The sequence below is a fragment of the Anas platyrhynchos genome, chromosome 1 (genome assembly GCF_047663525.1).
Source record: "Anas platyrhynchos isolate ZD024472 breed Pekin duck chromosome 1, IASCAAS_PekinDuck_T2T, whole genome shotgun sequence".
Taxonomy (NCBI): Eukaryota; Metazoa; Chordata; class Aves; order Anseriformes; family Anatidae; genus Anas; species Anas platyrhynchos.
The window spans coordinates 179,723,541-179,737,197 of NC_092587.1; the positions used below are offsets into that span (position 1 = coordinate 179,723,541).

Genomic DNA, 13,657 nt, shown 5'->3' on the forward strand with positions numbered 1-13,657 from the left:
AGCCGCCCGGGCAAGGCGGGGCCCGGCCGCGGCGAAGGGGGGGGGGTCGCGGGCTGAGGTGTGGGGTTTTGGGGTCTGCTCTGCGGGGTGTTGGGGTCTGAGGTGCGGGGTGGGACCGGGGAGCTCCTCGGAGCAAGGAGGGGGGCTGAGACCTGAAGTCGGTTGATAATGAGGTGCCCCAAACAGCACCGCCCCCCCCGCTGGTGCCTTCAGAGTCTCCTCGGAGTCTGTTGCATAAAAGCCAAAAGACTAAGAGTGGAGGGAATAAATAAGTAAATGAAAAACTGGACACTGTCTGCTTCAGCAGCACACCCTGCAGTCACGAAGTTCCCTCAGTGTGTGCTTGGATTTCCCTATGTGGTCAGGAGAGGTCTCTGAAGAAAATGTAGTGCAACAGCACACATCTAACAAGAACCCAGGCTTGGAATGAGGAGCAATGTGTCTTCTCTGCAAATACAAGGCCCTGCCTGGCTGTAAAAACCGAGCTCTTTTTAGGTCTGAATGCTAAATGTAAAACATTTCACAACATTTTGCTGACAGCTCACTTTCAAAAGTCAACTAAAATAATTTACTAAAATATAATTGACTCAAGTAATCTACCTGGACTTTTCCAAAGCATTTGATGCCATCCCACATGACATCCTTGTCCCTAATTTGGAGAGACGTGGATTTGACAGATGGACCACCTGGTGGGTAAGGAATGGGCTGCATGGTCGCGCTGAGTTGTGGTCAACAGCTTGATGTCCAGGTGGAGACCAATGACAAGTGGCATTCCTCAGGGGTCGGTACTGGGACCAGTGCTGTGCTGGCAACATGGACAGTGGGATCGAGTGTGCCCTCAGCAAGCTTGCTGATGACACCAAGCTGAGTGGTGCAGCTGACACGTTGGAGGGAAGGGATGCCATCTGGAGGGACCTGGACAGGCTTCAGAGGTGGGCCTGTGAACCTGATAAAGTTCAGCAAGGCCAAGTGCAGGGTGCTGCACCTGGGCAAGCACAAATACAGGCTGGGCAGAGAATGGATTGAGAGCAGTCCTGAGGAGAAGGACTTGGGGATTCTGGTGGATGAAAAGCTTGAAATGAGCCAGCAGCATGCACTTGCTGCCCAGAAAGCCAACAATATCCTAGGCTGCATGGAAAGAAGCACAACCATTAGGCCAAAGAAGATGATTGTCACCCTCTATTCCGCTCTCATGAGACCCCACCTGGAATACTGTGTTCAGCTCTAGGGCCCCCGACATAAGAACATGGACCAGAGGGTGATAAAGATGATCTGAGGGCTGGAGCACCTCACCTACAAAAACAGGAGTTCGGGTTACTCAGCCTGAAGAATAGAAGGCTCTGGGGAAACCTTGCAGCAGCCTGCCAGTACCTCAAGGCCTACAGGAAAGCCAGAGAGGGACTCTGTCAGGGAGCGTAGTGATAGGACAAGGAGGAATGGCTTTAAACTAAAAGAGGGGAGATTTAGACTAGATATAAGGAAAGGTTCTTCACCGTGAGGCTGATGAGGCACTGGAACAGGTTACCTAGAGACAATATGGATGTCCCTGGTTGTTCAAGGCCAGGTTTTAAGGGGCTTTGAACAACCTGGTCTAGTGGGAGGTGTCCCTGCTGTGGGGTTGGAACTAGATGATTGTTAATGGCACTTCCACCCCAAACCATTCTCCAAGTCTATGATTCTGATTTTCAGAAATCCAGTCTCAGGACTGTAGACATGTTCCACAATTAGTTTCTAAACCAAAGCCCCAAAACAAAGAACAAATACAACTCAATTGATTAGTTTAATAAATCTACCATATTACAGACCAATGCAAACCAATATTATAACAGTCACGTAGTAATTAGTGTATCAGGCCCCATCTAAAGTAGATTAACTGATCGTGAATAATCCCTTTAGTTGATGGGATTATACTCAGTTTCGTTGAAATACCCCATAAAAATGGATACCGCAGTTCAAGCTAGTTGTACACCTTACTATCTGGTTTCAGTTTTCAAAACTAAATGCTGCTGTAGTAGATACTGCCCTACTGGAATTCCTAAGTTATTTTTGTTCCTTAAACTACAAGTTAGAATATGCAATTCTAAATATTTATAGGAATTGTAACAGGAAAACAGTTGATATTAACATTATATTACAGTCACTGAGATGTGATATGAAGTGTGTTAAATCTAATTCTTAATTCAGTAAATAATGTCAGTCATATTTAACATGATGACCCTGACGTTTATAAGTACCAGAACAGACCAATATATTGCCTTAAGAGTTTGAAAGCACAGAAGAATACACGTTTAAAAGTTTAGTGACTCAGTCAAATTTCATCCTAAGCCCTCCCCACAAGTTTTAGATACCACCTCTCTCGAAGCTGCTAAAAACACATAAAAATCCCACCCAGGATTCCTTAAAAGGGATCTAAAGGATCTCTCCCTCCCATGTAGTGTTGGTACTGATTTTTACTCTTCCACTTCAACGTTTTCTTCCTTCAGCTCATTGTTCTGGTTGTGGAGAAGTGCAGCGGCTTTGGGTTCCAGTTCTCCCAGTTGTTCAAACGAAGAGACGCATGAATCTTTATCCTTAGGAGTATCTAAGGACTTGGACATCTTCTCCCGAATGCGTAGGGAATATCGCAAAGGGGTCACGATTTTCAGATCTTTAACGCTGGAGTCAGTTGCCTCATGGTGCATCTTCGCACTTAAGAAAATTAAAATGTTATTTAATACAGGCACACAATAATGCAAACTCATCTAGCAGAAACAGGTCATTACCCCTGTTTAACACTTCCATGTTCCCACAGACAAAGGAAACAGCAAACAAACTCTTTCCTATCCATGCAGTTAAAGCTGGACGTACAACTCTTTTCTTGGCAAAATACATGTATTTTAATCTGGTAAAACTCCTGAGAAGTTTCTAAAGGAAGATTCCCCCCACACACAGAGTTCCATCAGAAAACTACTCTTCCCCTTGTCAGGGACAGCAGACAGCTGCCAGGAGCCCAGCTTCAACACATTCCAAAACTGAGCACAACTTCCTGGAGTCTGTTATCTCAAATGGAACTTTGTAGAAAAGGAGAATTCAACTGTTATCTGTTTTGTCCTAGGATTACCATCCAGATTCTTGCATCAAGAGACAGTTAAGATAATTTTTACATGACAGTTGCATCTTGTTTACTTTCCCTGCACTTTTTGACATATAAACACATTCATATTTGAGAAAGGACAGAATAGAGGCACCAGACTTCTCTTTATGTAGCACAGTGTAGAACAAAGACATTTGATTACCCTGCATTGAGGCATTTCAAAGCCAAGTGTTTCATTTGAATTCAAGGAAACCCACGAATTTATTTTAAAAGACTATCTTTTTTGAAGGAACAAGAAGCAATCCTAAAAACTTAAGTTCTCAAGTTCTTTTAACTCACAGAAGCGATGCCTCCCTGTTTCAAAACGGCCAAACTTACTGTTGCCCCAGGTACTGCAAACTTTCCAGAGTTACCTTCTGTAATCTTACCTGTCCAGGTATGGTGTGGTAGGTGGGTTGCATCTCATTATGTAAGTAGTGTCATTCTTCTTCTCAGGAGAATTAATTGCTTGGGCTAGCTCTTTCACCCCATCTTCATTCTGCTCTTCTGTTTCATGTTTTCCTCTGTTTTTTGTACGTGCTTTCGCTTTGTGCTTCTTGTTCTTTTTTGGCAAGATCTCTCCTTCTGGTTTCAAGTCTATTTCTTCTTCTATTTCTTCTTTTTTGATCACTTCATTGCCAGTCTCTGCCTTCTTATCATCACTCTCCGCTTTCTGGTCATCAGAGTTGAGACTCTTGAAGGTCTCCCGAACCTGCTCGAGAGATGAATTGGGTTCCTCGCTGACCTCCTCTGCCTCTATCTGAGCTTCTATCTTGCTGACCTCCTCTGCTTCTGTCTGAGCTTCTATCACAGCACTCCCTGAAAATAAAATATGGAAGAAAGAACAGCTGTGAGTAGTTACAACTAAAGAGAAGGTAATATTTTTAGGGAGATCTCTGTATCCTTAAAGTTTTACAGAAGAATGAAAGTAACCAATGCTATGCCGTAGCAAGACTGAGCATCTGCTATTGAAACAGCTTGCACAAAGAAGCAACTGACTTTTAGCTCACAATATTTTTTTTTAATTTACTATTTGATACTCAAGCTAAAAAGGCTGCACAGTGTTGATTTGAGAGAGCTTAAGCAGGAAGTTTGAATATGAAAGCATCTCCACTACCCATCTTAACATGCCTACAGTCAAAAGGGATGATTTTAGACAAGGTTGTTTTCATATTAAGTACAGAATGATCACAGAGAAGCTTCCATAAAAGAATCTGATATAAGCATAAATAGTGTAAGCGGTTAATTTGTGTTGCCAGTCAAGCCAGGCATTTAGCTACAATAAAATACTGAAACTTACCATCCTCACACTTAATCAGGCTTTCAGTATTTTTCATAATATCTATTAGCATGCGTCGTAGTTCATCTTTAGGCTGGAAAAAGAAGTTTCATTTTAGAAAACAGTTCCAAATTTATTTACTATTTCAACTTACTTGGTTTAAGTTAAAGTGGTGCATCCTACACAATGTTCAAAATCCTGTAATGCTATTCAAACATAACTCAGAACAAAAATTAATCCTGTATTTTCTGTATTGGGTGCCCTAAAGCTGTATTTGATGCCCTGATATCTTGCTGGTAATAAAGCAAAGGAACTAAGCTGATCAACAATGTAAAATTAAGTTCTGTTCGGGGTTCCTAGTAATACCAGAAGTCTCAATCCTTTATTTCTTTAGGCAGAACATCATAAGATACTTTAACGATCCTAAACCTTTCTTCTTGAAAGCAGTTAAGATCTACAGTTACAGAGCAAACCAAATTGAAATCTGTGCATTCAGATGGGTCAGATGACTTCCTTATCATACAAGCATTTATTAAAATCAGAAGTACCTGTATTTTACATGCTCTATACTTTCACGCCTTTTTGTTTGTTAATCTCAGACTACATGACAAGTTACTCACCATTGCTCCTGCCAAAATAGCCTCCTCATAGACAGCAACAAGCTTTTCAGGAGGGCCTGTCCGTTCAAGATGCATCCAGCAGATCCAGTATTTTGCAAGCTTTTTAGCCCCAGGAGTGCTCTGTATCAGATCTTGCAACATGGCACGGACTTTATCACCTTCACATCCCTAAAAGCGACATGACAGAAGAGAATCAATCACAGTGAACATCCCTAGGTCAAAACTGGATAAAACACAGTGCCTAAATAGTTGTGTTTTTTTTTCAAGAGCGACCCTGAAAGTTGAAGATAACAAGCTTTACAAGACTGAACCATGAACCTGAGCACAACTGTCATTCAGCTATTCTTCTGGATGAGAACTATTTATACCATCCCTTTTACATCCAATGCTGACTAGTCCATAGATAGTTTCAGAACTACTTTAAAATCAGAATCCAGACAAGTTTGTGCAAATGCAAACATGTTTCAGATGACTTACTTCATAGCCACTCTCATTACTTAATATCGCTTCTAATTTATTATTTTACCGTTATTGCCTCATCTCATTGGTAGTTCAATGCGTTAGTGAAGTTGAGCAACAACTGTTTGTTGTTTTTTTCATTTGTCAGCAAAAACTATGATCTTGCTTAATTTGGGGAGCAATTAACCCCCCGCATCTGATTCACAGGTCCATCATCCCGTCCATAGGATTTTCATGCTGCAGGGGCCTATGTAAATAGAATTGGTAGGCAAGAGATTGAACACCTGCTCAGATAACTGCAGACATTCCGCAAGAGTCTTGTTGACTTTTTCACTGTGTAACACGTGATCTAAGGAACCGCCAGCAGAAGAAAATTCCTGTTCTTCACTCTTAAGCCGGGTTTCCAGAACCACGGATATAGGTGGCCTCTTCATCACTTTTCCTCTGGATGCCCTCCATTCAGCCAGGCGAATTCTGCATTTAAGAACATTATTAGTGATAGTGAAACAGAAATTAGATTTTTGCATTAACTGACATTAATTGGGTAAGTCACACAAAGACATACTTTGTGGGGAGTATCCAGGTGGTCCTCTAATCCTCCCCCTTTAATTCTAAGGGGCATCCTAAGAGGCATATTGTTGCCATTTAGGTCTTGCACAGAAATTTCCGAACCATGCACATCACCCCACCTGCTTTAGGTATCTGACAAGTCAGGATTCTTTCATCTCTCCCTTTTCAGCAGCAGCAAGAGTCTTAGGCTATAGACCCTGATTTTCTAGAGGGTAAAAACCACCCCTGATTCATTGGTCTGTCGCCTCTCTTCTGTAATCTCCATCACCCAGTTCAGAGCAGAAAAACTAGAACAAGACTCTCTCTAAAGACACAAAGCATTGAGACCAGCATAAGATGACCCTGTCACACAGCCTATAAAACCTGAAAGTCGTGCATAAGTGTAATTCAGTTCATAGAAGTTTCATTTCAACCCCATCACCCTACGATCAGAGGCTTTTGGTAAATGCAACTATTTCCAAGGAGCTCTACGAAGAACACCGAATAACTTCTAAATTTAGGACTCTTTACTCTGTCATCTAGGCAGCATTCACCAAGCTGAAAAATATTTCATTGGAAAGTGCTCTCCTTGAGTTCACAGCCACTCTCACTTCTATATACATCTTGCAGCATTTTTTATTTTTAAAAGCACTGCTGTGCATGGGCAATTAATTTACAGAAGCATCCATCATGCTCAAGATTGTCAGAACAGTTTGCCTAAAAACCAGAGTGCAAACAATATAGAACTTTCTAACTGCATAGATACAAGCCGTAAGCCTGGAGAGCTGCTGCAATTAGTCTGTATCCTAATTTCACACTATTAAGTCTACAGTTCTAGTCTGCTACCTTTCAGCATCAAGTTCAAACACTCAGTTATTAATTTTCAGTGCATCTACAGCAAGAAGTAATTTATTTATTTCTTCACTGAAAATTAAGAAGTTCTTGGAAAGCAGGTGTGAACACCTCACGAGATCAAGCTGTAACAGTGACTAATCCAGTTACCTTCTCTCTTCTGCTGACTCTTTCAGCAAAACAGATTTCCTGTTGCCATTAATTTTAGAATCCTGTCCTGTCTTCATGCCAGGAAGAATTGAAACTGCCTTTGCTGGGGCTTCTGGTTTTGCATCTTCACAGCGATCCACAGGTTTCTTCACTCCTCCTACTCCACGGTCAGAACTGTTCGAAGCAGCCTTCAGTGGCTGTGGTCCCCTTCCAATCGTTTTTTGGGTCGTTCCTTTCTTTGGTACTACACTATTAGGTTTCACAGAATTAGAATAATTTGTGACTTTGATGGTCTTCAGAACTACATTGCAGTTGCTTGTGGACAAAGCTTTCACTGCTGGTTTGGTGGTAGAAGTAACAATCTTCTTGTCTGGCAAAGAACTCTTTTCCCCTTCACTTTTTGGTGCTTTTCGGAAGGAGTTTATCTTGGATTGGATAACTTTGCCACGATACGTACCAAGCACCGGTTTCTTTGTTAGGCTGACATTTGAATTCTGCTTTTCTGCAATCAGTTGCTTCTCTTTTATGCTTTTTATATACAAGAAGGATTTGGTAAGTGTTACGTGCTGTGATTTTATTTCAGTGACTTTATCCTTGGAAGTAAGATCTTCAGCGTTATAGCTTGTCCCAGATGCCAGCGTTATCACAGAAGATTTTAAAACAACATTTTCTTCTGAAGTTGTACTTGATTGGTCCCATGAAAGTTTATTAGCATTCTCTTTATCCTCCTGAAGAAGTGAAAAGCACATCCACAGAGATGTTAGATGCATGTTCATGCTGCATGTTAACTTTCACTTGCTTACAGGAATAGAGTATTTAGCAGTAAATGCCAATGTAAAGGAGGCAGTATTTATACAATTAGTGTATACATGCACACCAAAGTAGAACATTTGTCAACTATTATTCCAGAATTCACAACCCAAAATCAAATAAGGATTCTTTTGAAGTCTGCTTGGGAGTAAGGGGGCCCAACCCAAGGGCTAAACTCTTACAGAAAGAGAATTCCTTTAAAGTAACTGTCAGCTTTTAACTGCCAAAACTGCCTTCCAAGAGAGTGATAAGCTATGAACGAATATCTCAGTTTGAATAACGCAGCACCATTCCTCCCCTTAGCATGGATAGCTGACTGACACCAAGTAGTAAGTAAAACCTTTAACTAGGTCACTAGGACATGCTACCAAAGGAGGGAGAATTTGTTACGTTGAGATGTAGGATGCTGGGGATAAAAATGGACGCTTGAGTTTTACACCTCATAACCTCTAGCAGGGGAGAATGTGAAATGGGATCTGGTCTCTTCCTCCAAAGAAATTACTCTACAGCAACTAATACAGCATTGTCCAAAGGGAAGCTTATGGCATAGTGAAAGATTCAAAAGCAAGGGAAAAAAAACAAACACAAACAACATGAATAGCACACAGAAGTCTACAGAAGCTGTTATTCTTCTTTAATGAAATATCCTTGACTGTAAGAACTGTTCTGCATCTCATTCTCCGATCGGTCATTCAGGATTAGAAGTTGAGGCTTGGCCAGGCCAGTAACTAGCTCTCAAATACAAGTGCTGCTATTTATTTATTTTATACTACATGAAATCCCTGTAATTTAAGTCATGTTTAAAAATCACAACACATTAAAATGTACCAAAATATCCCTCTTCAAGAAATTTCTAAAAAACATTCACACTTTGGAAAGTGCTCACATTTGAAATTTTTTCCAACACTCAGTTTTGAGATTTTAAGCTTTTTGCTTTTCTCTTCAAATAATGGTAGGTTTCTCAAGTCTTTCAGATGCCAAACTGAAAACAATCTAACACGAATACTGGCTTTGTGTCGAGTTTTATTTTGCCCTTCTCATGATAACAGGTCTGGAAAGAATCTGCTATTTCTAGCAGCACAACCACATACACCTTAATTCTGGAAAACTTAAACAAAATGATATCTAATGTGCACTCACATTAGGTATTCAGCATCTACTTCTGACTGCATTAAATTTGCCAGCATTACAACTGACAAACCACGTGTTTAACAGTATTTTGTTTTTTGTTTGTTTTTAAAGTAACCAAGCATACTATATGAATCATCTGCTGGCAGAAGATTTTGCTCAGATTTTACATAACATCCCTGAAGGCTGAAAATATATATGAAAAATTCCAAGAGTCCCAAGAAAAGGTGACAAAATTGAATCATTACTGGCAATAATCCCTCCTCCGGTCAGGTACAAACTGAATACCAGAACGATCCATTACATGCAGCCCCATGGCAGCTCTCTAAAAAGCAAATATTAAGCTGTCACTGAATAAAGGCTTAACTAAATGCACCTCTGCACATGCAAAACTTTCATGTTCTGGAAGTCAGATATCTTAAATGTGGTTTAAGCGAATGGAATGTTGCAGCCACAGAAACAGAGAACCATCAGTATTTGAGTATCAAAGACTTACCATTTCTGGCTTTGGAGATGCTGACAGGTTTTTGTCTTGCAGTTTATTGCTGACTGCTCGCCTAGTTCCGCTACTGCTTAAAAAACAAAAAATAAAACTTAAACCATCCTGCAGTGTAACAGAAGAATGTATTTTTTAAGTAAGTTCGTGTGGTCTAGAAGGCAGTCTACAGGTAAAGCATTTCTGTTCAGAACGTGCTTGTCCCTCAGAAAAGACAAATGCTAAGTGAGCACCGGTCATGGCTCAGATTACAAAACATCCCCTTGTGCACCACAGAGAGCTGGCTAACCGAGGCAGGGAAGGAAAGATAACAGACCACATTTACTGCAGGTGCCATTCACGTGTTTAGGGATGAGCACCAATCTGTGTGGCATGATGCATCTGCTACAGAAGGTCAAATTCCCTGCTGCAGTTGAAATGGAGGAACAGTTGCCTGCAGATTGAAGCTCAGCTACTGCAATTAAGAGGCCAGGCCATTTGAGTTGAGTCTGAATAAAGATACGTCAACATAGATGGCCAGTCTACACTGTGGAACAGTAACAGCCTCAAGAAAGGGAAATTAAGTGCAAAATAAAAGCATTAGTCATAGTCACAAGCACGATGGCTCTGAACAATGAGTTAACTGAAAGCTATGAAAAACCCTGGAGCTTCATAGCTAGAGAAGAAACGGAAAGCAAGGAAAAGTAGTAAAGTAGATCAAACTACACCAAAATGATTGGCACAATTGAAATAGTCAGCACTGGTTTTCTAAAGCAAGACAGTTTTTTACAACATTAAAACACTTGCCTTTTCCAGCTACATGGAGCAGGTATTTGACAGATGATATTTATCCTTGCCATTTATGTGTATTTTATATTCAAAGGTTAGTTATATCATATTATATAATACTATCAAGAAGTTCTGTGTGCTGTTGAACACTATGGGACCTTAACAATTCAAGCACACAAAATGGTGAACAACACTTTCCATTTAGAGAGGAATACATTTTGAAATTAAATTTACCACTTGCAAAAATATTGATGTGACAGAGCTACACCATAAAGTACTGTTGGAGCTAGAATCCTCTGTACTTCACAACACTGTCTTCTCTAAAGAAGCTTTTCTTTCTTATTGGGAGGTCTTATAACAAATGTCCCAGCTTCAGTAAACAAGATTAAATATAATAACAATATAACAAGTCAATAACAAGTTAAGAAGTGCTAATTCTGGATGATAGGTGTCTGCATTCTGTGTATAGAAAGTTGTGCCTGTCTACCGGCCAACACGCAGCCTGGGTTCTATTACAACAATATTTTCTGCTAAGAGCAAATGTAAAGTAGTAGCTACAAAATATACTGAAACTAGATCAACTGGATTGTGAACACATGCTGCATAACCTGAGTAGAAAAAGAGAAAAAAGGTGTTTGTAGAAGGTAGGTTGTAGAGGAAAATAGTAAATTGGCATCTGAAATAAGACATCTGCCATGCAGGTGTCCTGTTCTGTCTTAGTCTCCAGTGGAGCAAGTGACACACTTCCCAGGTTGCATCTATTAGGACAATGCATTTGTTTAACAAAACCTGTCAGCACTTGCTGCCAATAAAAGGACTTTCAGCAATCCAGGTGTTCACCAGTATTGTTACATGGTCTCACCTTTTGATTGAGCTTTGTCATAACAACAGCTGTTCACACCTTTCCCACCAACCACACCACCTCCTAAAGGAACAGACGCTACACCAGACAGTAACAGTACCTGATCGGTGCCTTGTTTTCTTGAATGGGCACGCCAGAAAAAGACTTTTTTCTTGACAGATATTCTTCAACTTTTTGTCTTCTCTGTTCTAGTGGGTTTAAAAAGAAATTTTATTACATTCTAGTACATTTTCATCTACAGTGGTAATGCCTCTTCGAAAACTGGAAGAGATACGAAAATGCATAGTTAAGAAAGCATCAAAATATTATAAAAACAGACACTGTGGATTAAAGAAGTCTTTGGTTTAATACTCACGTTATAATGTCTCAAACATTCTCTCATTTCTTGAGAAAGGCTACCTTCAAGAGGCAATTGAATTTAATTTCAAAGCGATATACAATGACTGTTTTGCTGCATTAGCTACTAAGCTAAGAAACCTGATTTTTGTAATGGGAAAACAAGAGGCCTTTTCATTTTTTCGGAATGCTTGTCCATACCACACCACTCACACACCTGCTGCTGGTTCAGCATGCCCACTTTTCACAATAATAAGTTAACAGATGTGAAAGACGCACACATGAACCCATCTGACCAGCTGTAAAATCACTTCTCTTACAGACCAAGAATGGGAGTTAATTACAGCGTAAAATGATCTTGAAAAGGCCTTAAGCCAGCCCCCACTGTCTTAATGCAGAACGTCATCCCAGAACAAGATGCTATTTCCCGTCTTCTTGCTGGTTGACTACAGAACAGACTGTCAGCCCTTCACAGGTCTACATCGCTGATCTGTACATTTTAGAGCCCTTATCTCCACACATGACCTTGGCTTGCTGGAAGCAGCTGGGATAGGATGATCCTGCCCAAAGCAGAACAGAAGCACCCACACTGTCAGTCTGGATGTTTCATGCTTCAGAAATCTCCATCAACATGCTCCCTCAGCACTGTGACATTTCTGTGTTACTGAAGTTCAGACAGTAAAAATTGTTAAAATATTGTCTTTGAGACCCCAATGTTAACCCTGTAAGGCAAGAAAAGAATTAAGCACTCAGTTGAGCACTCTGGGGTTTCAAAATAATAATAAAAAATTGTCATCCCACAGAACGTGGTAATTGTCCTCAGAGCCTCCTCCTAGCATGGGAGAGCTGAAAAGGGCAAGTTTTCTCATGCCCTGACACACCAAAGCCTGAAACACACAGCCAGTAGAACAGACTGAGACCTAGGTGTCTAAGTTAGGAAGAAGAAAAGGAGCTTGCAGAGGCAAGTCCTGCAGAGATGTCTCTGTCAAGAATGTGTGTAGACATGCGTGAAGGCTGCCACAGCAAGCATTCTGCTTCTTAATTTCAGGTTAATTTCAGATGGAGAGCAATGTACTATTTGTAACTGAGCATTTGCATTAGGATTCAGCTTCTGTTTGCCTCATAATAAGCCTAAAGCCGTTTCCATTGCTTTTACCCTTTAAAAGAATATTTAAGATTAATTAAAGCCTGCAGCCTTTTTTCAAGAAGTGTTCTTCTGTTAATGCCCTGCATTAAAGAACAGTACAGAAAAATACAAAGCAGCAAGTAATTTGAACAAATACTTAAAAGACTGTTTACATGCTTAGTGCAGTGGGATGTGCAAGGTGCCCCTCCTGGAGCTCAGGCTGTGCTTTTGCAAAGTGAATTGTGCCTGGACATGACGTACACCTCCCTCAGGAAGAGGCACTGATCCTAGCGTGCCACCTACCTCCTCCATCTGCCACAGGGAGAGCCACAGAACCACCTAGGCTGGAAGAGACCTCCAGGATCACCGAGTCCAACCTCTGACCTAATACTAACCAGTCCCTCGCTAAACCATATCCCTAAGCTCTACATCTAAACGTCTTTTAAAGACCTCCAGGGATGGTGACTCCACCACTTCCCTGGGCAGCCCATTCCAATACCTCACAACCGTTTAGGTAAAGAAGTTCTTGCTAACATCCAACCTAAACCTCCTCTGGCACAGCTTTAGCCCATTCCCCTTTATCCTGTCACCAGGTACGTGGGAGAACAGGCCAATCCCCACCTCACTACAGCCTCCTTTAAGGTATCTGTAGAGAGCAAGAAGGCCACCCCGAGCCTCCTCTTCTCCAGGCAGAACAACGCCAAAACCTTACACATATTTCCCTGACAGGGCAAGAAGCTGCCGTGAGGAACCACCACCGTCTGGGCACCGCCAAGCAGCCCTCACACCTCCACCTCCCCGCGAGGAGAAACACCCCGAGCCCCACAGGAAACAAAAAAAAAAAAAACAAAAAAAAAAACAGAGCACCCCAGGCACATAGAGGAAGGAATCAACCCCTGAGAGCTGCACTTCTCCCTCAGCCTTACCTCGGAAGGCGGGCTCTGCCCTGCGGCTGGGGGGAAGCCGTGCCGCCATGGCCGCCGCGCCGTTTGAACCGCCCGCCGCGGGGCTTGAACGCGCCAATGGCCGCCCGCCCCTCCCGCCGCCGCCCTAAGATGGCGGCCGCCGCCCAAGCCGCCGCCAGGGGGAGCTGCGCCACCGCCCTCCTAA

General features: G+C 41.7%; 1 protein-coding gene across 2 annotated transcripts; it reads right to left on the reverse strand.

Moving 5' to 3' along the window:
* Positions 1–1,767: 1,767 nt before the first annotated feature.
* CKAP2 (cytoskeleton associated protein 2) lies at positions 1,768–13,627 on the reverse strand. 2 transcript variants are annotated; one of them, XM_027471009.3, is made up of 9 exons: positions 13,474–13,627; positions 11,186–11,273; positions 9,456–9,528; positions 7,022–7,749; positions 5,755–5,944; positions 5,012–5,179; positions 4,413–4,485; positions 3,502–3,931; positions 1,768–2,688 (listed from the first exon to the last, which is right to left on the reverse strand). In XM_027471009.3, the coding sequence occupies exons 1-9, from the start codon at positions 13,520–13,522 to the stop codon at positions 2,451–2,453; spliced, it is 2,037 nt and encodes a 678-aa protein (XP_027326810.3). In that variant the 5' UTR covers positions 13,523–13,627; the 3' UTR covers positions 1,768–2,450. The 2 variants fall into 2 exon arrangements, with proteins under 2 accessions (XP_027326810.3, XP_005014910.4); XM_005014853.5 differs by having other exon boundaries at positions 9,456–9,531.
* Positions 13,628–13,657: the final 30 nt, after the last annotated feature.

Coding starts and splice junctions, on each gene's coding strand:
- CKAP2 (XM_005014853.5), bottom strand. CDS start 13,522: ATGGCGGCACGGCTTCCCCCCAGCCGCAGGGCAGAGCCCGCCTTCCGA. Junction 11,274..13,473: donor GGCAGAGCCCGCCTTCCGAG/GTAAGGCTGAGG, acceptor TAAACCCACTAG/AACAGAGAAGACAAAAAGTT. Junction 3,932..4,412: donor CCTGATTAAGTGTGAGGATG/GTAAGTTTCAGT, acceptor TTTTATTTTCAG/GGAGTGCTGTGATAGAAGCT.